At 46.0% G+C, this 27,530-nt stretch overlaps 1 protein-coding gene across 3 annotated transcripts in view; it reads right to left on the bottom strand.

Moving 5' to 3' along the window:
- Positions 1–26,717, bottom strand: part of LOC119403013 (uncharacterized) — a 41,450-nt gene extending 14,733 nt beyond the window's left edge. The window contains exon 1 of one of the 3 annotated variants that reach the window (XM_037669999.2): positions 26,342–26,717. Coding sequence is in view for 2 of the 3 variants with exons in the window: in XM_037669993.2 (XP_037525921.1) it covers positions 15,561–15,741 (181 nt within the window). In the remaining variant the exon portion in view is untranslated. Of the gene's footprint in view, positions 1–15,204; positions 15,504–15,560; positions 15,857–26,341 lie in introns of those variants that run through there. The other 2 variants (XM_037669993.2, XM_037669995.2) reach the window with 2 other exon arrangements.
- Between the last annotated feature and the right edge of the window lie 813 nt (positions 26,718–27,530).

Here is a 27,530-nt window from a genome sequence, read left to right as displayed (position 1 = left end):
GCCGTCCTCTTCGGATGGCTTCCCAGTCTGAAATAAACAAAACCCACAATTCATACTGGCGTGGTGCTCAGTGATGGTTACTAAAACACCGCGTTAGGTCTACGTAATGTTCAGGGGCGCGACGACACACGGGAAAATGACGCGGTAACAGATGAAAAATTTGGCGAAGCTCGCACAAGTCGCGCAAGGCTTGAAAAAGCGAAACTGGACGATTCTGAAGTCTAATCTAGTTGCTTACAGGTGTTGCTAGGCTTCAGCTAGGTTAGTCACGACACGAGTGTCCAAACTCCAGAACCGAGCGTTCGCAACCTCTCATAGATCACGGGCACGTCGGCGTTGGCGTAGGCCTTCCCATCGCTTCGGGCTGTTTCGCAGCCGCCGCTGCCATTCCCGTTCCCAGCATGGAGCTTCGCACTAGTCGTACCAAGTCTTCCTATCTTTTTAAGCTTTATTCCCATTATTTCTCTCTATTTTTCTCTCTCTCTTTCTTTCTATAGCTTTCTCTCTCTCTCTCTTAGTGAACCAGTGGTGCGTTCAGCGACCTCCTTCTAACGATCACATCTTTATCCTCACAATCAATTCCCTTTCCATCCCTTGCAAACTATACTAAACAAGGCTATGCTCTGCTAGCGTGCCTGGATAGCCGAGTGTTTGGACGCTCCGCCTTCGGATCGAGGGTACGTGGGTTCGAATCCCGCTCGTCAAGAATGTTTTTCGGCCAGAATGTTCTTTTTTAATACCTTTCTTTCCGTCTCTCTGTTTCTTTCTTTCTTTTTTTATTTCTCTTCCTCTCGCGCTCTCTGTACTTCTCAGGGTTATTTACAGGCCACAGCCGTAGCGGTGAATAGTGGGATCTGCCCAATTCTGTGGCACATACCCGTTCATGGTGATGATAGTTTTCTGATAGGCCGCACAACAAATTAAGACTAGCTTAAACAGCTTCACTGTTAAGGAAAAGATCGTTTCATGTACATGTTGTTACATAATCGTATATGCTTCGCCTGACATGGTATCGCCAATAGCAATGGCGATGAAAGGACTACGCCACCACGGCCTTTATTATGGTAGGGCATACCTCTATGGAACACCCCAGATCATGTTTGATCGAGAATACGCTTCTGGGAAAACCGACTAGAGGCTGGCAAGGTGGGACTGCGGGACTGACGCCGTTAAGATAAGGGACTCCTCCCCTCATTTATCTCTTTCTCTCTCTCACACACCACACACTCACGCACGCACGCAGTGGTCAAGGTGGTAATATAAACTTGACCTTCTGAGTAAGGGGAAAGGAGGGAAAGTTCTAAACACGTTTAATGGCGTTCTTTGGGACCAAGTCGTCTGCGTGATGTTCGGAGAAATGATTTCTGGGAAAAGTCGCTAGCTCGGCTCGAGCGTCGACGTTCGCGTTTCTAGACCGTTCTCTGGAAGTTGCAAGATGATTTAAAGAGAGGTATCGCGTATTCGCTTGGCTTGGCACACATTCGGACGGCATGGTGTCTTGTAGCTGGAGATGAGTCCAGCTGGAGACGTAAGGCGAAGAAAGTGCTGACGCTGAACGCTAAGTTGTTGCGCAGAACCACAGCGCGCACGTCACATAATAAGAAAATATCGCCCACCCACACTTCCATAGCTTCATCTTAATATATATATATATTATATATATATATATATTGTAGAATGGATAGGGCGCAAACAGGGGCGCCAGTAGGCGACACTAGGCGAGCTGTCCATGTACGTCTCCGCTGACCACACCAACTGGGACGCATACTACCCTTTGTTACGTACGCTTACAATAGCGCTACTCAGTCTACGACAGGTTTTCCTTTCTTTCTTCTTTACGGCCGCGAAATTCCTCATTTATGGACCCTTCTTCTGTACCGCCCGGACGCTTCAGAGGTCCACAACTCTATCTGAAGTCGCCACTACGCCGAGGAATGCAGGCAGCTCGCACGTCTTAACCGCACAGACCAAGCACGCCAAAAGGACCTCCTGACGCAAACCTGCCTCCCCAGTCATATTGCCTGGAACATTGGTGTGGCTTCGCGTTCCCTCCTCTGCTCCGGGCCTTCCACAAAGCTACTGCAGAAGTATGAAGGCCCCTACCGCGTCCTAAGTCAAGACTCTCCCGTCACACTAGTGGTCGAGCCCGTTCAACCATCCGCAGACCGGCGCCGCCGTGGCCGTGAGATTGTTCCCGTCGACCGACTGAAGCCGCATTACGCCCCACCAGTCGTCCCTGTTCCTTAAGTCGCCAGATGGCTCCTTTTCTGCGGGGGAGTGATTTGTAGAATGGATAGGGCGCAAACAGGGCGCCAGTGAGAGACGAAGACGAGGACGGGTTTGTTGGTGCTCGTGCTTGCTCCGTTTCGGACTGCTGGTCGCTGAACCTGTGCTATTTTTATTAAACGCCTCACGGACTCAACGCTAAACACGTACCATCAAGTATATATATATATATATAATATATATATATATATATATATATATATATATATATTATATATAATATATAAGGGAAAGAAGTGGACTCTTAAGGGCTCGTTTCTTTGTTAGACACAATAATAATGAGAACTAACAGACATAACGCCAAGGAAAGTATAGGGGGTGTTATCTGTAGTATTTAGATATAAATGTTAAGAAAGTAAAGTGGACGAAAAGATAACTTGCCGCCGGCAGGGACCGAACCTCGCACTTCGAATAACGTGTCCGATGCTCTACCACGAGCTACGGCGGCGGTCATCCTCCCGTCCACTTTATGGGTATATATGTGCATTTAACAACCTTGGAGTACAACCTTGGCAGTATATATATATATATATATATAATAATATATATATATATATCTATATATATATAATATATAATAATATATACTATATACTCCAAGGTTGTACTCCAAGGTTGTTTAACTGCACATATATACCCCATAACGTGTGCCAGATAGAACAATAATGTGTAGGGGAAAGGGGGATTATGGTGCGGAATGTGAAATATAACCCTGATCTGGTAAATGTGCAAAAGATGAGACCGTTGTCTGCACTGCTTTTAACCATTTTTTCCAGTCGCTATTCACAAAGGACAATGGTTGCATTCCCAATTTTTCTGTATCACTTCCTGCTATTTCTAATGTTGTTGTCTCTGAGAGTGGTGTGTGTAATTTGCTCTTAACGTGATATTAAGAAGTCGCGGGACCCGATGGTATACCAAACGCGTTTTGAAGCGTTATGCGGAATGGTGTGCTAAGTCTTGTATGTTGTATTCACCACATCTTTGAGTGACGGTTCCTTACCGGATCTGGAGGACGGTCGAAATCAAACCTTTGCATAAATCAGGAAAAAAAGCACACCTTCAGAATTACCGACCTGGTATCATTACCATCTACGTCATGTAAACTTTTAGAACATATAATTCATAAACATATAGCAGGTTCTTAGAAGAGCACAAGGTGCTCGCAGATCATGGCTTCAGGCGTGGATTTTCTACGTGTGCTCATGTTAGTTGAAACCGTGCACGATTTCGCACAGTCGATAATGAAGGAAAAAACACAGACGCTATTATTGGATTTCCGCAAAGCATTCTACAAGCTGTCGCATAACATATTAATTCATAAATTAAGGTATTACATAAAAATGACCAGATTACTTGCGTGATTACGGCCTACTTTTCTAACAGACGCCGATTCGTCACCTTAACCAATGCTTCTTCTAAAAGTGCTGAGGTTGTTTATGGCGTCCCCAGGGGTCTGTTTTTGTGAACACTTTATTTGTATTATTTATTAACGACAATTGTGGCAGAACTTTCAGTATGTGCGAAACTTTATGCAGATGACTGCATTTTATATGAAAAGATATCTTCAATTGATGATCAGGTGCGTTTCAATAATGACCTGGCAAATGTCACTGCATGGTGCGACAAACGGAAAAAGTGAATTAACTTTGAAAAAACTGTGTATATGCGAATTACAAACAAAAAAAGACCTCTTCACTATGCATATGGTGTTGATAATGTATCACTATTATAGGTAACAGAGTACAAATATTCAGGCCTGTGGATAACTAATAATCTTTCTTGGACGAAGCACATAATATACTGTTGCTCCAAATTGTTTGCGCAAACTGTTTTTCTTAAGACGCTCATTGAAGTCATTCACCTCTAGTGTTCGTTTATTAACATACAATTCCTGCATTCGACCATTGTTGGAATATGCAGTAATTATTTGGGACCGACGTGGGAGTCGCCCGCTGCGCGCTGACGCGCGCCTTGCAGGACCCAAATAAAGTTTTTCAACCAACCAACCATTCACTTTAACCAACATTAAAAAACTAGAACGTATACGGCATAAGGCAGTTAGGTTGATTTTCAATTCTTACGGCCGTACATCTATGTGAGTGAGCCAGTTAGACGCAGTGGATTACCGACTGTGCGCAACCATGCCTGCCGATTGAAGTTTCTGTTTGAGCTCGTAAACGGCCATTATAACGTTAACACTTCCAATTTTTTTACTTACTCATCAGGTTATCAAACAAGACAAAGGCATGCTCTAACCATAGCTCCCTTTAACACAAGGAATAACTGTTTGAAATCTTTTTTTCCTAGGGCAATAACAGAGTGGAATAACCTGAATACCCAAATTGTTACCCAAAAAAGTCCTTAAGCTAAAGGCAAATATTGAGTCGACGTTGATTATTGCAATAGCGTTGCAGAGACCTCGTAGTGATCTTTTTGTGCCAAGGAGATGCTTATTTTGAAAGAAAATCAGGTTTCAGTGGTCCACACGGCGTTAGCGCCCTTCAAATCACCCGCCTGAACGGGCCTTCTGACGTAGCAGTTGCCGTGCCCAACGTTGCCCGCCTTTACTGCCCGGCCGCCAAAACTGCGGTTTCTTGCGCAATCAGCGGCCATCAACATTGCCAAGACGCAGCCACGGGCCACTCCGAAACTGTATAGTTCACTGTAACGGAGCTTAGCTTGGCCAGCAGCAGCAGAAGTAGAGTATCGACAGGGCCAAGCACACGCAGCAGTACGCGATACCGAAACTACCACTGAGACGCGCAGCTCGGCGAAAACGGAACTTTTGAACCACTCGCGCCGTTCCCCATGGTAGCGCCAAGAGGCTCTTTTTTCCATGAATAAAACAGAAACGAACAAGCAGCATTTTATTACGTCATGTGATGCACGGAGGGTTCTTTTTTCATTGCTACTAGTTTGATTACTAGTGGTTAATCGTACTCTAGATTCTTTGACGTCGTCGGGATCATTTCCAAAATGTCCCACTCGTAGCGCACATCGTGTCCTACATTTACCTTAATTTCTCGATGACTAGAGCACTGCTGTTGATACTATTGACGTTTTAGACGTTCGCACACATTGACGTTTCACTCCCACATAAATTGTTATTTGCCTTTAGTGTCCCTTGAACAATGTTTGAAAAATATCTGAAAACGTTATGAATTTGTGCTTGTATATTTTCATGTGTTCACTAGCAGTGTTATAGAATTATTTACAAATGTTTGAAGTATGCCTGCAAACGCTATGAACTTGTATGTGTTTAAATGCTTGTACGTTTTTATGTATACCCACTCTGCAAATATCTGGTACCAGATCGCAGTACCTATAAACAAAATAAATAAATAAAGATAATGCGAAATATAATCCCAACTACCACGTTTCCTCAAAAAGATATTCTATAACACTGAATTTCAATGTCCCTGTTTTTCTCCCTCAATTCAGTATAACAACTATGCCTTGTTTTACGACGTTACGCTGTTTCTGGTGATGCTATATAGTTTATTCTCTGTTTATATTTTAAGTATATATTCTGAATAGATCACAGCTAGTCGTTGGCTTGGGATACAAATGTTTGTAGACATTTCTTTATGATTTTCTTCCTGAGTAAATGATGCCGATTAATGATATGAAGGGGGAGGGCGATCCCAATCGGGTGAACGGTCATTTTCTTGCAACGCAGCCGTCTCACCACAGCATTTGCAATGCCATTCAGGGCAGCCACCACGAAGACAAGTCAGTGTGACATAGAAGTTACCATAATACCAACCACACCCCTCCATTTTTGACAGATGTTCTGTGGCGTCCGCGCTACAAAAATTTGCGTGAATTCTGACGTTTCCATTGAAAACAACTTTCCAGAGATCGCTCAGCGAACACCTGGCGCTTGAGCAATACTCGCAGGAGCTAGCGCCTATAGCGCTCAACAGACCCGGAGCGCTTAGCTGACAGGCACTAACACTGCGTGCAGTGGCGACACAGGCAACACAGGGCAGCCGGCAGCGACGCCGCAGAAGTCGAGTTCAAAGCCGCACATAATCACTCGGAAGGGCGCGCTCCACGACACGATGGACAGCGGTCAGCAGCCACATCCTCGCCCACAATCGCGTGCGTCTCGTTCGCAGAGACGACGTGCTTGGCACGAATCAAGGAGGCGCTCACCTGTGCAGTGCGTCCGCACATTGTTCGCCGCGCGCACCTTCGCAGAACTTCGGGAGACTGTGCGGGAAGTTGGCGAACAGGGCAATGCGACACCGGCGCTCGGAGGCGCTCTTCTCCCACGCATACGCCGCGATTAATCGACCAGAACCGATCGGCCGCTCGGCTAAGTGGAGCAAATATGACCCGGGCGAATCGGGCCACCCATTGTGTCCCCCCAAGGGCGCCTGAGCGTGGCGGCGGCGAAAACTTCCGCGTCTCGCGGCCGCCGTCAACGCGACCTCCGCACCCGACCATCACCCGGAGGGATGAACTACGCGCTCCGGCTTAAATGCCCCGCCGCGGATTCCTGGCGATTTACGCAACGCTGCACCGGATGATGGGCCGGCCCCCGAGCGCTCCCGTGCGCGCCCTTTGTTCGCCGCCGGAGCGACGTGCCCGCGCACGTGCTCCGCCGTGGAGCCTAGCAATGCACCGGCAAAAGCGCGGGAACTCGGTAAACAGACCTCTGGCACGGTTCACGCTTGCGTTGCTCTTCTGCTGCGCAAGGTGTTCCGCGCGGCTACGGGAAGTAACACGGACGGCCGTCCCTACAGTACGAGGGCTCACGAAGATGACGAAGAGAGACTGTTCTTGGTGTATTCATGTAGTTAGTGACCCTGCCTCCCTACGTTGTAAAGTCCGGTGAATTGAGGATTACTGAATAGTTAAACGGACGTGGACTGCTCTCCGAGAGTCGGTCACGCAACGCCTGCAGCACGCGTGTTCAGGTGATGCGTCAAACAGACTCTGAATGGATTTCAGGTGCCCCAAGGTGATTCAGACTTAATACACTAGTCGCATACCTACGTGAACGCCGAAGTGTACGAATAATTTCGGATATTATCGAAGGTAATCAACCGAATAGAGAGTAATGTACTCTCTGACGCAGTTCAAATTGCACTTTCTTTCAAATCGGAGATCCAGGTGACATTCGAGAGACGACCGTCCGATTTACCATGACAATAATTAGGGATGTTACGCGGAATGAAAAAAAAAAAAAGAAGTACCACGAAGGGATGATATGCTAAAATGTGAGTACCGCCTAGCAATGATGCCTCACAAGGACCCTCCAATGCAAGAATCTGGGGACACGTGCTCTGCAAAATTATCATTGCATTAGCGTCTAAAAAAGAGGCAATATATAATGTCCTGGCAATCTGTGGTTCCCTACGCCACATTAAAACTATAAAGGTAGTTTTTTATGTGCGTTTTTTTTAGGAACAATGGGTCTGAACCAAGATAAATTTGCGGATGAAGGTTAATGTGTTGTCTGTAAGCCGTAGGAAAGTGTTCATTTCTTTCTTTGAACCTTTAGCTTACTGCATTCCACTAAAACGTAGAGCACCGTCAGTGTCTCGTCATATATTCAATAAAGATGAGAGGTAATTGAGGGGGGAGGGGTCATTGATTACGAGGATAGAGTACGTGCCGGACGTTTTGTACATATTCTAAGGCGGCAGAAAAAAAAAATTGGCGAAGCTTGCACCAAGTCGCGCAAGGCTTGAAACAGCGAAACTGGACGATTCTGAAGCCTAATCTGGCTGCTTCTAGCTTGTTGCTAGGCTTTAGCTAGGTTAGTCACGACGTCACGGATGTCCAAACTCCAGAACCGAGACTCCAGAACCTCTCAAAGGTCTACGGGCATGTCGTCGTTGGCGTAGTGCTTCGATCGCTTCGGGCTCTTCTCGCAGCCGCCGCTGCCTCAGTATGGCAGCTTCGCAGTAGTCGTGCCAAGCCTGAAGGAAGGGCGCCGCTGGGAGGCCTTCTTTGTTTCTCATTTTTTTTTCTTTCTTGCCTTTTCTTTATCTTTCTCTCTGTTTCTTGCATGTCTGTTTCGTATCTGTTTCTTTGTACTTGTTCCTTTCTCTGTATCGCTCTCTTTATATTCATTTCTTTTTCTTTTCTTTATCTCTGCTTTTTTCTCTCTCTCTCTCTTTCTCTTTAGTTATCTCTTGATCTTTCTATTTTTTCTATCTCTTTCTATCTGTGCTTCTTTATCTCTCTGTCTGTGTTTCTCTTTCTTTCTCTCTCTCTCTCTCTCTCTCTCTCTCTCTCTCTCTCTCTATATATATATATATATATATATATATATATATATATATATATATATATATATATATATATATATATCTTTATATCTTTTTTGTTTTTATTCCCATTATTTCTCTCAATTTTTTTCACTCTCTCGCTTTCTTTCTATAGCTTTCTCTCTTAGTGAACCAGTGGTGAGTAGTGGTATCTGCCCAATTTCTGTGGCGCATACCCGTTGACGATGACGATACTTTCCTGATAGGCCGCACAAATTACGGCTAGCTTGAACAGCTTCGCTGTTTAATAACTCCCGGTGATCAAGATCGAATGGACTGCAAGGTTGTCCGGCGGAGCCGAAATATGAAAATGTTACTTTAATAAATACGAGTAATTGGAACAGTATCAAGATCTCGAATTATAGCACGTCGTCAGCGCCATGCGCCTTTCGGGCCCCTACGACTACAGGGCCACCGTGTTGCAGCTCTTGTTGAACGTGACGTATATACCTCCTTGCAACGTCGTCTTTTTGTCTTTCCGTGCCTGTCGGTTGTCCGAGGAGCAAGCGTTTTGCTTGCGACTAAAAGACACGGTTGCACAAGTTTATGTATTGCAGTGGTTTCCACCGCCGTGGATAAGGTAATATCGCGCATGCATTTTAGGCCCATCCCCGGAATACCAGAACAAACACTTCCCACCGAAGGTGCTGCCGTTTCGTGGGAAGCGGCACCAAAATAACGGAGGTGCGTCTCGTGTGGGGCAGAGGCGACGAGCTCGCGTGCTTTCGCGTCACGAGCGAGCGCTCACACCTCCTGTTGCCGCGCGTTGCACCCTCTCAACGTCAGGGTTGCTTCTCGCCTATACACCATTAAGCTACGTCGGGCCACCAATGATTCTCAGATTAATACAATGTATAGGCCTAGGTTCCTAGCTCTTTCGTACTCCATTTGCACTATGTTCGGCGCTCTCACGTAATGCGCGTATAGCTGCGGAGCTGCTAACGGTGACGGGCTTCCAAAGCTATACTCAAGGCCGCCAAACACATGATAGCGAGAACAAAACCGGTACAACGTGGTAAGACAGGTCTGTGTGTCACGCGCGCACTATGGCACGGTAGGGGAAACTAAATCGGATCATCTTCACCGACCTGGTCTTCCCAGAGGGGATTTCTCAACGGCAAAAAACAGGACTTTATTTTTTTTTTATTCTTCGTCTCCACCTTACCGCTTTTCCTTTTGTTTACTTTTGGAGGGAGCAGCCTCGTTTAAGTTTCTTAGGCCGAACGCAGGCAACTGTCTGGGTCTTTCCGTGTTCCTATCAATCCGCGTGTTTATCCGCGCGACCATCTGTCCTGGTAAGCACCAGGAGCGAGGCATGCGCTGTCAGCAGTCAGTAAAAAGCACCAGTAATTACAGTAATTAGGACTCGCGTGGGGACCACAATTCAAAAATTTCAACTGCGGCTGCTGCGGCAACTCTTCTCGCAAACCTTATTTCAGTACAAACGCTGTTTACATTCTAAGCAAGATTTCTTTTATACGGTACGTCAAGCGCGCACCCTTATTTCTCGAGCACTAGAATTCTACTTTTCTATAGCGCGCGTGCCTCCTGGTTAGCTCTTGTGTGCCCGTGTTACAGGGTGACAGTTGGATTAAATATGTTCGCGAGTAAGCGTCGAGCGCGGTGTATGCAGTGTGTATTAATGGCCGTATAAGAAATATTCACTTCCGTAAATTGCTTAAAACTGATAATATTAAATTGTTGGGGTTTAACGTCCAAAACCACGATATGATTATGAGGGACGCCGTAGTGGAGGGCTCCGGAAATTTCGACCACCTGCGGTTCTTTAACGTGCACATAAACCTAAGCACACGGACCTCAAGTATTTTGCCTGGTTTTGGAACGTAAAAACCCAGATTGCAATTTGTTTTTGTTTTTTTTTTTTACACTCGCTGTCCCGTTTTAGTGTAGAGAAGCAGACGTTCGCGAGCGTGTGTCGCAGGTGCGCTGACATCAGAGTGGCGCAAGGCCGTTTTAACTAATATTAATTTTAATTAATTCAACGATATTTTATACAGTGCAACGAATGATTCGGATAAATCGTTGTACCATGCTTAACTCGCGATAGAGTGACGTGAAAAACTCGTTACTTTGAGAATATATTTTGAGAAAAAAAGGACACCGGCGCTCGTATTAAAGTGGGGGACGTATAAATAGCTCCTTTTTGTCTTCCGCCAGCGATTCCTCGAAGGTGCATCTCTTTCAAATGCTTACAAAATGCGGTCTTGTAGAATGAGCCACATACGACAAGATTTAGCAGCTTTAATGATAACTCATTTGTCTTTATATGCAACGCTTTCTTCAAGCAGCACCTATACGCCGCCTCTACACTTGTACATCCACAGGTGGTCGGTAGAGAAATCGGATACCGATAGAGAATCTCAGTAATCAACTGTAAAACACGCTCTGGGGTCGATTGCGCGACAGATTATGAATTTCTAGAAGCCGAAGTGCATATTAGACTGCGCAAGACTAAAAAAGTCAGATATAACGATTAGTTACAACTTTGGATGTACACCCTCGGAACATAACGTTGCTTTCAGAAATCGATTTCAAGGTTAGGATCTCATAGATAGGGCACAGGATGAGCTCTGGAGTGGCATAATAATTATTAGCGAGCAAGCCGAAAAACACACTCAGAGAAAGGAACAGAGAGAAAAAAACCGTGGACCTCAAAGGAAGCAGAAGAGCGCGAGAAATAAGGCTGATCAAAGCTAAGGGATACGTGGCAGAGGCAGTGTCACTAACTGTCAAGTTTTAAAAGCAACCTGATATAGAGAAGAAGGAGTACTTAAAGGCACAATATAAAGAAATCCAGCACAGCAGCAAATAAAGCAGAACACGGGAGCTCTTCAATAAAGCTAAAGAAATCACAGGCGTTTTTTTAAAATCAAACTCAATGTAGTAACTAACGCAAATGGAAAGAATTTCACCATCAGTAAAAACAAAGGAAACACGGATGGAATACACTGAAAATCTGTTTTAAGAAGTGAAACTGAGGACGAGCGTTGCGTCGACTTCGAGCATATGAACTATGGAACCGACAGTCTTATAAGGTGAGTTAAGATGGGCCATACAGCAATTACCTGCCATTAGAGCGAGTGGACCAGCCAATATGCCCATAAAATTCCTCGAGTCACTCTGGCCATAATCAAGATCATCCCTAAACTATGTGAACAAATTTGGTAGACGGTAGAATGGCCAAAAGGGTGGAACAGATCTCTCTATATACCACTGCACATAAAAAAAAGGTGACGCGAATGAATGCTCAAAGTACAAAACTATCGCCCTAATGTGTCATATTAGAAAAATGCTCCTCAAAGTATTGCAGAAAAAGAAAAGCCAGAACCCTAAGTGGGGAGAGAGAGATGGCGACAGAGCAAGCAGGTTTCAGAAAGGGGCGCGGCACAAGAGATCACAATGGAAATATGAGCTGGTTGGTGGAAACATGGAAAGAATGCCAAAAGCCTCTGCGTTCTTGTTTCATTGATTTTAGCAAGGTCTTTGACTCCTATGACCGTTCCTAACACTGAGCATATCCTGGAGGATTGGTGTTGCCGGACATCTTATAATTCTGCTAAGGAACCTGTACACAGGACAAGAAGCGCTTGTTAAGACAAATGTTGGTAAAACAGGATGGTTCATGTTCCAGAAAGCAATCAGGCAGGGTTGAAATCTCTTCCTATACTTATTTAACTTATACAGCGAATATGTACTCAGAAATTGCGACTGGGAAAATAGGATATCGGAGTAAAAAAAAAAAATCCGGCAGATCCCACGCATTACGGGAATCGCTTTCATGTGAACGGCAGTCTACGAGTAGCAGCCTATGTTCATTTTTTTTGCTTTGAGCCAAACGTTACGAAGTGGATCGACGTCTGTGTGTAAATCGAGTAGTTGTGCCCATATCCGAAGCAGTTTGAAGCATGGCGTGGCTCTGTGGTAGAATGCTTGCTTGTCATGCAGAATGCCTCGGTTCGATTACGGCTGGGACCTACTATTTTTATTCCGTGCTTCCACCAGGATTTTTCACCCATTGACAACGTCGCCGGCACAGCACCGCATTTTGCGTGACACTGGCCCCTTCATGCTATCGCGTTAAGATTTCCAAAGTCTGGGTTGATATGGACTGTGAATTCGTGACCTGAGGCGCATACCTGCGTGCCAAGGGCCGCGATATGCGGGTACGTGTCACACGCGATTAGTGGAAATGATTTCATGACCTACGCGACAGGGAAGTTGCGCTATCCATTTCATGACTTGCGAAGCGTGTTCGTCATAGTCTCATGCCCTCCTATGCCGAGTTTGGCATATACCGAGTTGACCCTTAAACGCTCATAAGGTATCTATTGTAAATACTGATGCAATGTTCTTTGAAAACACTGTTTATTGTCCACATCATAATGCAATGTCAAAAGTTTTCTCATACGAGGCAAAATAAAATTATTAGGGTGGGAATATACTTCCGTACGGCCTATGAGTAGATAAAAGAAATGCAGCGAAGGATAGTTTCATTAAGAGAGCGGTGAGCATGGCTTTCAGAAATTATGAAAAACAGAAATGTCAGCCTCAGAACGAAAATTCGTCTGACAAACGCCCGGTTCTTTCCTGTGTTAATTTATGGATGCGAGTCGTGGACCTTGCGGAAATGTGAAAGGAGAAAGAGCTAGATCCTTTTGAGATCTGGTGCTGACGTAGAGTGTTGAGAATCGCGCGAACTGCCATGCGAACAATTATGTCAGCCATAAGAGAGATCAATCCTGAATGTTCTTTCGAAGCACAGGTAATGAAACTAAGACTTATTTTGGTCATGAAGGAAAGCAGATGATTTTTAAGGGCTCGTTTATCTTTGTTAGACACAATATTAATGAGAACTAACAGACAATAACGCCAAGGAAAGTATAGGGGGTGTTATCTGTGGTATTTAGAATATAAATGTGAAGAAAGTAAAGTGGACGAAAAGATGACTTGCCGCCGGCAGGGACCGAACCTGCGACCTTCGAATAACGCGTCCGATGCTCTACCACTGAGCTACGGCGGCGGTCATCCTCCCGTCCACTTTCTGGGGTATATATGTTGATTTAAACCAAGGAGTGTTAGTCAGCGCCAATCGCAGCCATGGCGGCGAGTGTGGAACACTCGCCGCTTTGGTCATGTCAGGCGAGCTGTACCAGTTCAATGGGGCGACAAGTTTGCGCTAGCCCAAGTGGGGGGTAAGAGAAAACGAGGCCGCCCACGCACGAGATGGTTAGATGTTATTTTTGAGGTCACAGGGCAGCTTCTAGAGGAGCTCAAAGAAGTTATACTAAATATATGTCTCAATGGCGCTCATATACTGACACTGGTGTCACCAGGAGTCGCCAGCGAATGTACGGTATACGTAACAGTTGTCGCTCACACAAACCGGCGAGGCGCGGTTATTCGGAGCTATAAATTTGAGTGAAATAACGCATTAACGTGTGCTACTAGTCAGAAGTATAAACTACACTCCTGAAGTCACGATTCAAATTAACGCTAACTCCCGGTTCACGGCCAGATTTCTGCAGTGTCTTGCCCCATCGATTTAGATTATCATTTTCATACACGGTATTCGCTGCAAAGTGGATCGGTATTTAGAACTTATACCACGCAAAAATGCTCGGTTAAAAAACAATCAATACGTGTCTACTTACACGTTGATCGATATGCTATATGCCGCGGCGGCCGCATTTTCGATGGAGGCGAAAATGCTTGAGGCCCTTGTACTTAGATGTAGGTGCACGTTAAAGAACCCCAGGTGGTCGAAATTTCCGGAGCCCTCCACTACGGCGTCTCTCATAACCATATCGTGGTTTTGAGACGTTAAACACCGACAATTATTATTATTATCGATATGCTACATGTATGCAAAATTAAACAAACTGAGGGGGGGGCTTAATTATCCAAAGAAGAGTGTTCATTCTTTCTCTCTTCCATTTTTCTTTAACTTACACGAACGCATGTATGATGCGAGCGATAACGGTGGTTGAAATCTGCCATTTGGTGTCAAATGCGTGTTATGAGCCTGTTTACGCCCTCTTCTTTTCCGGTATGAAATCGCGCTACACATGTTCGAATAAATCGTGAAACCGTGTCCTATATTTAGAGCATCCGTCTGTTGGCGTGCGCGCATGTGTAGCCTCTCGTTTCGGGCGATACACACCTAGGGTGCATGGTCTCGAAGCCGCAGCGAGGCGCCGGCATTTTAGAGAAAACCAATGAATCGCGTGGCGGCATCGGGACCGGCAGACGAACTTCAAACAGCCGGCGGCTGTCACCACTCAGTCGTTGAGCGATCACGCATTCACTCCGGTGACATGGCGTGCTGACGTCGGTACACACAGAGCTACGCCCACTGCGCGAAAACAAACGCAATCACAGAGTCCTTTTCTTTTTTGGGGGGTGAGAGTTGAAGTCAACCCTGGAGACTGTTGAAGCAGGCTGCCAGAAGGCCCCCTTCGATACAGGCGCCTCAGAAATCACCGTCAGAAAAGCGGTATTTTTTAAAGGCCACTGCCGACGGTGATTTTTGAGCGTGCCGAAAAAAAAAACTTCACACACTATATACATAGCGCAGTGCCGCAACGGAATAACGCACAGGTGGCGTACTTACCCACAACCCATATTCGGAATTTCTTGAGTGCTGGATTAATCGACATCCGACGTGCCGGCCGACAACGCGAACAATGGCTCGTAAAGTGAGACCGGCGCCGAGCAAAACACAACCGGAGCGCGCGGTGTCGTCGCTTCTGCAGCAGGTGACACACACGGATAACAGCAGCAGACGACGAGATGCGCCGTGCACCCTCGACTGCAGACCTCTCAGGACAGGTTCCCGCGCGCCCAACGCTAGCGCCCCGGTGAGCTGCGCTCGCGAACTAACGGTGTGCTCTAGCCGAGCAGAGGAAAGCAACGGAGCGCGAAGCGATCTGTAGCCGCTGCTGCTCTTTTTTTTTTTTATTTCCTTACCGTTTGCCCAGGTAAACTGCCTCGCCAGAAAGAACGGAAGGGTCCCGCCGGGGTGGTGAAGTGCTTCCTGGATCCCGAGGATATCGGACGCACAACGGCGCTCAGCATCGCTAGCCGCTTTACTTTGCTTATTCATCCGCGTGCTTGGGAATTTCGCGCGCGTGCCGCCTGGCTTGAGCATCGCCTTTTGTGTACCATGTTAGGGTCGAATAAGTCGGAAGCGATTTGCTTTTTTTGCAGGTTCTTTTGTGTCAGGGTAAGTGAACCTGAACGGTCGGCTCGCATTTTTTTTTTTTTTATTTCCCCGTAGGCTAGCTTTATCGTGCAAAAGGTCTCCGTTGCGAACCAAAACTTTTTTGCACGCGCACCGACCGTATTTCTGTTCTGTTCTGTTTTTTTTTTTTTTTTTTTTTTTCCAGCGCTCTTGGCCGAAGACGCATTCTTTATTGTTCAGAGGCTGCGATGTTTTCGGTCGTTTCGCGGCGCGCGCTTTGAAAATCGTGACCAACATTCCGTACACGCTGCTCGGCCGGCATTGAAAGAAATCCCCAAGAGTAAAAATATGCTGGAAGATGACTTCGCCCCCCCACCCCCTCCGCGCACGTACTTTTCAACTTCAGTGTACGCGGTTGCGAAACCACTGTGTCAGTGGGCTAATTCTTTTTCGAAGCGCTTTTATATCCTTGTTCTTATTTTGCGTTCTTTGTGTGTGGCGGGCGCGCGTGTTTGTGTCTGTCTGTGATTATATCTTCCTTTTTCTTCTTTGCGCATTCTCACAGAGTTCCAGCGCATGTGTGCGAAGACGACCCAGGAAAGAACACGTGGAAACTGTGGAAAACGATAGAAAACATGCCCATAGCACGTTGACCACGACCACGTGGTTCGAATTTTTGGATTCTGTCCAACGGAATGCGGAACAACGGATTTCCCTCCGTGGAAGCAGAACCCCTAGGCTATCTCAATCTCTTGCCGTGCGACGAAACATGAGTTCTGAAACCGGGAGTTTTTTTCTGCTGCATTCTTTTTTTTTTTTTTTCAGTCGCTGCGTCTTCGAATGGCGAGTAAGCAATTGCCACGCGTTCCGTCGTTTTATAATTTCGGCCGCCACCCAACTTCAGTCGCGCGCAAATTCATTAATTTCGTAGCATTAAAGGGCAACAGTTGGAATGGGTTGAAATGGCTTGCATTGGCGCAGCCATGGAAGGGAGGGGGAGATGTGTAGTGAGTGGTTAAAAACCACTCACTACGCATTTCGGGTGGTGTGACGCCTGACGCGAATACGCTTCTGCCACGCAATATTATACGTCTGTTAACGCGTCTCCTCGCCCAACGTGACGCCTAACTTATAGGGTACTTTTTCCGAAACAGTCACAAGCACTGCGGTGGCTCTGTGACAGAACGCTTGTCTTCCACGCAGACTTATCGGGTTCGATTCCGGCTCAGACTCTGACTTTTTATTGTTTGCATACATCGGGATTTTTCGCTCATGGACAACGTTGATCTTTCGCTCACAACCAAAGCCACCGACAACGACTTCGCATTTTTTTGTTACGCGGGCTCCTTAATGCTATATCACGTTAATAAATAACTATAAACCTCATCACAACAGAAGTACACGGAGGAGTTCTCGTCCCCAAACATCGCGACTTGTGCGAATGGGTGCACCGTTTATTTGGCTCCTTACGACGTTAAAAGCTTCGGCCAGGTCGTAAGTGCGCGCCGGAATTCCTAAGCAGCGAGTGATTGTGCTCATTTAATCTGAAACCTGTCGAACGCCTTGTCTAATCTATATAGCACTTTTTAAACACAATGACGATGCTAAGCATTCGCGGATCATTGGGGAACTGGGAGTGAAAACGCGGAATATCGAGCTCTCAAGTAAAAATTAGCGTAGTTCGCACTGGAGGCGCAATGCTAAAGCGACAGCGGAGCTGGAGGGCACTTATGTAGTCTTGCCTTTTGCTGTTTTGCTAAGCTTTGCAAATTTTCTCTTTCTTTCTTCCTGTAGTTCTTTCCTCTTCTCTCTGTTTTTTCTATGTCTTTTTTTGTTTATTTTTCTCTATTTCTTTCTCTTTCTTGCTCTGTAATCTTTTTCTTTCGCTCTCCCTATTTCTCGCTTGCGTCCTCCTTTCTTCTATCCTTTTCTCTCTCTATCCCTCACTCTATTTCTTCCTCTCTCTTTCTCATTCTTTCTATGCTATGCTTTACTCTCTCCCACCTTCCTTTTCCTCCTCCTCACCATCACATTTACCCTCCTCACGCTCACTTCCCTTTCCCACCACCTTGCAACACAATACTGTACAAGGCTATGCAACGCTTTGCTAGCGTGTCTGAATAGCCGAGTGGTTAGGACGCTCGCGTTCGGATCGCGGGTTCGAATTCCGCCTCGTGAAGAAGTTTTTTTCGCCAATAATTTCTTTATAGCTCTTTATTTCTCTCTTTCTCTCTCTCTGAACTCGTTCTCTCAACCATATGAGTTATTACAGGCCACGCCCGAGGAATCGGCGCACGTGTTCTGGAGCGAAGCAGACGATGAAGAAGAGGATGAAGAGAGCGCGTGCCGGTTCGTGATGATCATCATATCTGTTCCCGACAGAGAAATTGTGGCGAGCTTCAACAGCTTCGCCGTTAAAGAAACATTTGCGACATTTAGAATGACAATACTACGGCGTAGCAACACGTATCGAAAACTTTGGCTAAACTGAACAAAGTCGCGTAGATACACCTAACACCGCGGCTGTCGCTACCTAGAAGCTGGCTTTAACGACGTTTTCATAGTGTTCGGCCCGTGCTTTGAACAGTGAACCAAGCATCACCGTTGCAACCCCGAGAAGGCTGACCGAATACAGTTGTAAATATTTCCCCCGTTGCGTGTGCCGAAAAGCAACGAACGCAACGACTGTCGCGTCTACGCAATGAAGTCACGGCAGGCTGTTTCCGAGTCGCGTCTGTTTACGAACACTGCGTGCTCGTTTTGGTTTTTGAAACAAACAGGGTAATCTGGTTTGCCAATTTCCGGCTTTGAGCACCACTGTATGCCGCGCGATTGCGTAAAAACCGTATGCACGCATGGCCAGGAGTGCACGCTGCCTGCAGATGCCGAGGTTGCATAATATATATATATATATATATATATATATATATATATATATATATATATATATATATATATATATATATATCCACACCTGCGAGGCATGTACTACATAGCTTGACTGCCACACGTAACTGTGTCACGCATGAACTGGGCACAGCTTTTTACGTCACCATTCAGATGACATCTGCGAAATTTTAGTTCTTTTTCAAAAGTACCGGTGCTAACCTAGTGAAGTGCCTGTTCGATAATCGGTTTCATTTATTTTGTTAAAGGCAAGTGGGATGCAAAAGAAAGAAAGAAAGAAAGAAAGAAAGAAAGAAAGAAAGAAAGAAAGAAAGAAAGAAAGAAAGAAAGAAAGAAAGAAAGAAAGAAAGAAAGAAAGAAAGGAAAAGAAAGAAAGAAAGAAAGAAAGGAAAAGGTGCTAAAGTTCGGGCAAGTTGGTGATTCAGTCCTGGGTGCAGGGCAAAGAACGGCGCGGCGAGTAAACTGGACAAAGCGCTACTTACAACTACAGGGTTTATTGCGCGAAATAATACATTAAATAGGTAAAATTCCTCAGCAACAAAGGAAAGAAAAGCAAGAGAGGCAAATAAAAATGAAAGCACAGTTGGTCAATTACCGTTAGTAGATAGGTAAGCGATTCCCTTGTCAGTTAACAGCACAGAGGAGAAGCTGCATGACGCACGCGTCTTTGCCGGGTTTTATTTCAAGCGCTATTTCCACTAGATTGTACATTAAGTTTCCCACTGCAGGTTGGCGCAGAAGTTTGTTAAAGAAAAGCGCGATGCCTGCTTATCGAAGAAATAATTGATCTTGAGGAAGATTACGTTATATATGAAAAATTATAAGTTATTGGCGCCCGCACATGCCAGTGGCCAACTGTGTTCCCTCAGCAGTAAATTACACAAGGTAACGACAATGGATATGCTGCACAACAGACCCGCCACGTGGTCTAGTGGTTATGGCGCTCGACTGCTGACCCGAAGGTCGCGGTATCGAATCCCGGCCACGGCGGCTGCATTTTCGATGGGGGCGAAAATGTTTGAGGCCCGTGTACTTCGATTTAGGTGCACGTTAAAGAGCCCCAGGTAGTAGAAATTTCCGAAGCCCTCCACTACGGCGTCTCTCATAATCATATCGTGGTTTTGGGACGCTAAACCGCAGATATTATTATCATACTGCACAACAAATATGCGTGCACGTTGCCAATAGCTTCATACCATTATTGAACCGAATCAGTCAACTCTTTATCCCTTTGTAAAGCGCTTATATTAAAATATGGTGGTCGTTGAGTGCAGTAGAAACACTGAATTTCTAAACGAGGCCACACACGTTAACTACCGTCAGCAGCATTCTAAACACACAGCTGGCATGAAATTCTCACGCAACAACGAGGTCAAGAACAGAATTTTCATAGCTCGTAGGGGGGGGTATACTCATCTTCGGGCAGGGGCAGCGGGTCGGGTTCGAACGAACAACCACGACAGCGTCCGGCCTGTTCTATCGCATGCTTGCCGCCAGCGTTCGCTCGCCATCAGCTGTGACGTAACCAAACCCGCAGGCGCCGTGTTGCAGTGGCGCAGCCAGAGAGGTAGTTTAGGGGGTTCAAACGCCCTCCCCCCCTCCCCGAATTTTTGAAATTTTGTATGTGTATATATACTCGCACACATACGAACATACGCACGAACATACATAAAGAGGGTCGCACCCCGCTGAAAAAAAAAAAAAAATTCTGGCTACGCCCTTGCTGTGCTGGCAGCATTGACAGGTGATACCAGGGTCAAGATTGTGCATGCTTGCTCTAAACGCGGGTGCGACATTAAAACAATGTGGACTTTACGCATAGTTTGTGTTCGACTACAAAGTGTGAAAAAGATAAAATGGTTGATTAAAGAAATGCACTTAAAAACGGGAGAAATATTCTAAGAAGTCGCCTATTACAGGAGCAAGTGACACGCTTAACGTCGTATATCTTTTTGGCGAAGATATTTCGGAATCGCGTTTGCAATTTCGTTACGTAATTCCGTAGAAAAGAGCCGGTGGTCGAGACACCGCTAGCACTTAGTATACAGACAGATGGCGATATGTGAACCTCGGCCTGGTAGATATGTGCGTGCTGACCTGCATTATCAGGTAATACCGGGCATTGAGTAACACTGGAAAACAGGAGGCAGCGGCACCTATCGCCGTTCGGGCATTTGTCCCGTCAGATTCGAAGAACAGAAGCGTCTGCTTTCTTGTCGCACCTATACACAAGCGTACAGGTCTTCTGTTATTTAGGCGGCCTTCCCGGATGCCTCTCCACCATTTTATTGATGCGTGGGACAACCGCATTGTCTCATTAGCTAACCGGCTCACAAGTCGCTATCAGCTCCAGCAGGATATGGCGCAACTCGCTGACAATTTCACATCGCACGCATGTGTCACAGCTGTCCGATATCTTGCATGTGGTGTGTGTGTGTGTGTGTGTGGTGTGTGTGTGTGGTGTGGTGTGTGGTGTGTGTGTGCGTGTGGTGTGTGTGTGTGTGTGTGTGTGTGTGTGTGTGTGTGTGTGTGTGTGTGTGTGTGTGTGTGTGTGTGTGTGTGTGTGTGTGTGTGTGTGTGTGTGTGTGTGTGTTTCGAGGGGAGCGTCGAACCCAACCAACCGACCCTCCGGCTACGCCTGTGCCCTCGACCATTACACGCGTTGCATAATGGGGCAACAAATATTGAAACCCTCCCCTTTGGTCAAAGTCGCAGCATTTTCTAAGGCACCGCATAGTCTGCCTCTGATATTGCAAATAAATAGAACGTTCCAACCACCATTTTTTTAACGTGGCACTCATTATTGTTTGTGCCGTTTCCTACATGTTATTTTTTTATTTTCTGGGTCATAACGTTGCATTTACTGCGTCTCATACGCTGCATTCCTAAGTGATATGTCATATTGTATCAATTTGCGCATATATATTTGAGTTAACTACATTTCTATGTCAATTATGTTACCAGCATGCTCATGGCTCGTGCATAAATTATGTTGCTGCATGTTTATTACGTACTACAAATTATGCATTGATTTCCCAAGTAATATGTATTACGTAATTGTATCTTTTCCGTGGCCTGTCTCTCTGCCAGTAAAGGGGCGTCCGCACCTACCTCAAGCCGTCACCAACAACAGCTTTTTCTGTGGGATCTCCCGCATCATGTATGACCAACTTGGTGCTACATATGGATATACTGCTAAGTCCTGCAAAGGATTGCACTAAATGAAGGTACGCAAGAAGGGGTGATTACAACGCCAACCCGGCATTCCTTGTTATTCACCGTTATTTTCGCAACCCGCCACGGTGGTCTAGTGGTTATGGTGCTCGATCCCGGCGGCATTTTCGGTGGAGGCGAAAATGCTTGAGGCCCGTGTACTTCGATTTAGCTGCACGTTAAAGGAACCCAGGTGGTCGAAAATCCCGGAGCCCTCCACTAAGGCATCCCTCATAATCATATCGTGGTTTTGGGACGTTAAACCCCAACAATTATTATTATTACCGTTATTTGCGCCTAATACATCACACAGTGTTTTCTAAACACATGCAATGACGAACAAGCAAACGAAAAAAAAACGTACGCAAATACATCTTGTAGTGAACATGCGATGGCTCTTCGTATCTTCGCGTACACCCAATCGAAAAAAGTTTAAGGGTGTACTTGGCACTGCAGCCCGTACGTCATGAAATACCAAGGTGTGCTGCGAGTTCACTGGGAAATTTAACTTATTTTTTTTTCCAATTCTGTGCCCTGAGTAAGCTGTCATGAAGCTGAGCAGGAACGGAACGACCGCTTTCATTACTCAGGTAACGCGAGAGCTTCAGATCTGAATGACTTCTCTTTTTTTTTTTCTCACTCCGTCAGGTGTTTGCTCGAGTGCCGCGCGGTATGCGATTACAAGTGGGAAGACGGTGAGATGCAATTACGCGCTACTGGAGTTGAGCCAAGCGCGTGCTCCTCACGGCAAAAGACACCTCGGTGGAGCACAGCCTCTTTCCACGATACGAGACACCGGAGCCCGCTCGTGGCAGACAAGAATGCATTGTAGACGTATATGACATTCCACGGCACAGTACCGGGAGAAGAATACGGGTGTAGGCTGGCGAAACTGTAACAGCCCCTGTCTTCTTGTTTCAAGCACTGGAACAGCGAATGGCCGTTTGCGGTGTAGGGTTGTCTCCAGAAGCATCGATACGTTCGATTCGTGAAGTATGTATCAAATGGTGAAATTCTTAATCCAGTAGGAGTTCGCTACGAAAAATCCGGCAGGTCCCACGCCTTGTGGGAATCGGTTTCATGCGAAGCAGTCAGCGAGTAGTTCTGTGCTGCATTTTTTGGCATTGAGCCAAGTTTTACGAGGTGGATGATGGATCGACGTGTTTTTGCAAGTGTAGTAGTTGTGTGCACATCGTGGGCTTACCAGGCACGTCGAGAACACTGGCGTTTAAAGGGCAACTTGTAGTCTGACGTAACGTCAGCACTAACGTTAGAGCACATATACGTCAGTATTATCGAAACGAAGTCCACTTTACCGTGCGATGATGTGAATATCATACGAAACTTTCGTTAGCGTATTCCTCCGCAGTCGAGCGACGCTTGAATGTATAGCTTGCTGAATCATAGGAATACCAATGTAATGTTTATTGGACTGCTGCAAAAGCGGAGCCAACACTGGAACCACAGACATTAACCAGACATGACGCATGTATCGTGGGAGTACATATGTAGCGTTTATTGCTTTGTTATAAAATTAGATAGCCAGCACCACAACCACAACTGACGTTGCACCGACATTACGCCCGCATAGGGTGTTTTTCCAACGAAGTTTGTAGACCTGGCGTGGCTCTGTGGTAGAATACCTGACTGCCACGCAGAATGCTTGGGTTCGATTCCTGCTGGGATCCTAAATTTTATTCTTGCATTCGTCGGGTCAACGCTGCCGATGACGGTTTTTTCTTAAGCTCTCCCATTTAGATTACCAATGTCTGTTCTCGCCGTTCCTGGGTAGATATAAACTGTCAATCACCTGTGGCGCATACCCGTACACCACGGCCCGTGGTAAACGGGTATGTGCCACGCGTGTCTAGAGGAAAGGGTTCGACGACGTACGCGACAGGATTTTCACGTTATTCATGCTATCACCACACAGTCATATTCGTCAAACCCTCTTACCCTCCCATGCCAATTTTGGTCAACACCAAGTTAAGGAGGTGATCACGAGAGCACCCAGACGTAGGCGGCTAGATAGATAGATACGCAGATAGAAACGCTAAAAGTGCCTAGGGTTCGCTAAGAAATGCTTCGCATTTAATAAGTTTATCTCGTGAGGCTACAGCTCTGGCCGGAGCACGGCCGAGAAAATGTGTATAAGTGCAGGCCATATTGGTGTTGTATTGTGAACGACAGAACAGCGCAATACAAAGGGCAACGAAGTATAGACGAAACAACACGAACGACAGTGTTGTTTCGTCTAGCACTCTGTAATACCACATGTTCAGCGTTACAGTCCAGTGGGTATACCTGTGCTATGGCAGGGACCAAAATATGCGTGCTTATCCTCGTGCCTTTTGCTCCAAGCCTTTCCAAAGCTTTTCATCTCATCAACAATTTGTTCACATTAACCGTCAAGATTTAGAGGATCACCTGCAGCGCCTCCACTGCCTATAGAACACTTATTCTACCATTACAAGATTACATGACCTGCGCGGTTCTCTGTTTATTTCTGTTTCATTCATCTTTCCGTCTTCTCCTCCTTTCCCTCCTAGGCGTGTTATGGGCTGGCTTTATAGAATAAAGAGCTTTGTCTGTAACACCCTGTCCTGCGTATTATGCTGTTGGTTATAGTTGGTTTACGGGGTTTAACGTCCCAAAGCGACTCGGGCTGTGTCAGAAGACGCGAAAACTGTGCATTTCAAGCACACACATTTCACTAACGTGCAGACGCATATGTAAAAAGACGAAGTAAAGGGCATTGCTGTTACGCATGCAAAGTGCGCCATGAACACAGCATGTGACGACAAGTTAACCGCAAGAGCAACTTCTGGTTTGATACACTCCACTAGGGAGAAAGACAATAAATAGAGGGGACAGAAAAAAAAACATATTAATTCTCATAGTCAGAGTGCGGCTATTTTATTACACGAACTTCCGAGAAGAAGAAAGAAAGAAAGAAGCAGAGTCCTACTTGCTTGCGAAGACGTGAGTCATAAAAACCACGCTTCCGCCCACCAGCGCTGTAGTCTATCAGTTCGGAGTTTTATGGCGAATACCAAAGAGGAAGTGAATTCCGTATTTCGTCACGTTTCATATCATTTTCGATTATTTTTGTAAAGCGGTTCGCCGAGAGAACGCCGGCGCATGGGTCACGTCCGAGCCAATGACGAAGCGAGAAAATAACGTGAAATAAAACTTATGATAGCGCTATGGGAAGGTCGCCCCCTGCACTCAAAGACATGAGCTATAGCAGGAATCTCAAGCTTCATTTCCTCCTACGCATCTCAATTGAGAGTATGTAGTCCTCCTCGCATTTTATATATTAAACTTGGCCGCCTAATAGAGCGTTATCTGATGAGAACGTTAACGAAAAGCAGCGCCCATTATCCAAACGTATCCAACTCGTAACTTCCACGAAGACTCATAGTGCGGTCCACGCACGCATAGATTGTGCTGATAAGCACGCACACACGGAAAGGGGAAGGGAAACGGAGCCAGACTGGAACGGCATGCTCCCACTGCTCACTAAGGGAATGTACGTTTACAATAAGGCGTTCAATAACAGGCGACAACAAATATCATTTCAACTCCTCCGTGTACTAAGTGCACGTAACACGACTCTCAGAACGGATGACGTAATAATGATCATTTCAACAGGGGGTTTTACGGGCCAAAATCACGATACGATCATGAGGCGTGTCGTAATGTGGGACTCCACATTAATTTCGATCACCTTGGCTTATTTAATGTGCACCTAAATCTAAACGCACAGGTGTATCTTCCATTTGGCCCCCATCCAAATGCGGCCTCCGTGGCCGGGATTTGAACCCGCGCCCTATGGGCGAGGCTGTCAGATCGGCAGCAAACACTCTCGTTATAGTCGTAAGGCGTTAGGCGTCACGTTATGAAGCTACAGATGATGCATGACACTCGAAGGTAACAGGTACTGGCCGTTTTACACTAATGCGCGCGAATACACGCCTATTCCGTATTGAATGAGTTCCCCAGAAATCGGTAAAGTGTAGCAGTCAACTCAAAAGGGAAATATTCCATGAAACTCAAACCGTTACACTACTTTCAGGTGTGAGGTAAAATAGAGCATTTGTATACCCACTATTCTGCGGGTGACAATAACTGGACGTCTGAACATAAAGCAGTTTGTCTGTCGATAGATAGATAGATAGATAGATAGATAGATAGATAGATAGATAGATAGATAGATAGATAGATAGATAGATAGATAGATAGATAGATAGATAGATAGATAGATAGATAGATAGATAGATAGATAGATAGATAGATAGATAGATAGATAGATAGATAGATAGATAGATAGCCTCCAAGGCAAGCGCCACGAGTAACCACTTGTGCAGTGATCGCTTCTGGCGCTTGTGCTGTTGTACTATAGTACTACACGCTATGATAAAATACGAACACAGGTCACACTCACCGGTTCGCGAGTTCTACCGACTCGAAGGCTCAGCAGTCTCTAAAGCTCCAGCGGCGTGAAACAGGCTCGCGTCGTCCCTCGGACGTATTGCAGGGTGGAAACGACCAGCAGGCTGATCGCGGACCCGGCGTTGTTCCTCTTCGTATAGACGGCGGAAAACGGACGCGTGTACAGGATGCTGAGTGAGAGAAAAAAAAGGGGGGGAGAACGATCTGCTGCGCAAGGGGGTGGGAGTTCTTGAGATACGGCCGCTTCCTCTGTCATCCAGCCAACAGCTTCGACAGCAAGCGTTCGCCGGCGCTTTCGTTCTGGCGAGCCGCGGACGACCTATAGCTACTGCGCCGTGCGCACGCGGCGCGAACTCCGCTACCTTGCCTGGCCCGCCTGTATGGCGAGTCAGCGCTGTGACGCGTCATGCTTCCTCCGCGGCCAGCAGCCGCTCGCGCCCGAAGATCGCGACGCACGCTGTACACTCGCTCCGAGAGCGCGCGCGCGTTCCGCTGGCGATGACGCGTATACGGTCGTCGAGCCAACACTCGCGAGGCATCGCCAGGGCACGGAATGTGCCAGCCGGCCATCGAAACCGGGAAACTGGGCCACGTTCATCCAGACATCACCAGTCGCCGCTCGGTTCCTCAATGCGTGACAGTGATCTTCGCGCGATGTAAGACAACGCGGGCATTCCTGCCGATCTGACTAGCTGCATGCGAACGATGTTTGGACCGGTACAATCCGCACTTCGATAGTGCGGATATATATATATATATATATATATATATATATATATATATATATATATATATAATATATATATATATATATATATATATATATATATATATATATAATATATATATATATATATATATATATATATATATATATATATATATATATATATATATATATAACACGCATTCATAATTTACTGAATTAAAAAGCACAGTTGCACGAGGCTTGCGCTAAATTTCAGGAAAAAGCAAAGAATACAATTGCGTCGCGACTGGAGAGAAAATATGGGAGAAGTGAACATTGTGAAATGTGTCACGCCTCAACGACAGCTGAAGGTTCACAAATAGCACAAGTATGTTTTCTCGTTATTATACAGCGCAGTGAGAGCAGCCACTTACAATGAAAGCCACACGTAGAAATCAGCCGGCTGAGACAGTGGGTGGGGCACAGTGTATGT

Source organism: Rhipicephalus sanguineus, chromosome 1 (assembly GCF_013339695.2).
Source record: "Rhipicephalus sanguineus isolate Rsan-2018 chromosome 1, BIME_Rsan_1.4, whole genome shotgun sequence".
In the NCBI taxonomy this organism is placed as follows: Eukaryota; Metazoa; Arthropoda; class Arachnida; order Ixodida; family Ixodidae; genus Rhipicephalus; species Rhipicephalus sanguineus.
Note: the sequence above shows the minus strand (reverse complement) of the source record. Positions and strands in the feature narration are given on the sequence as shown.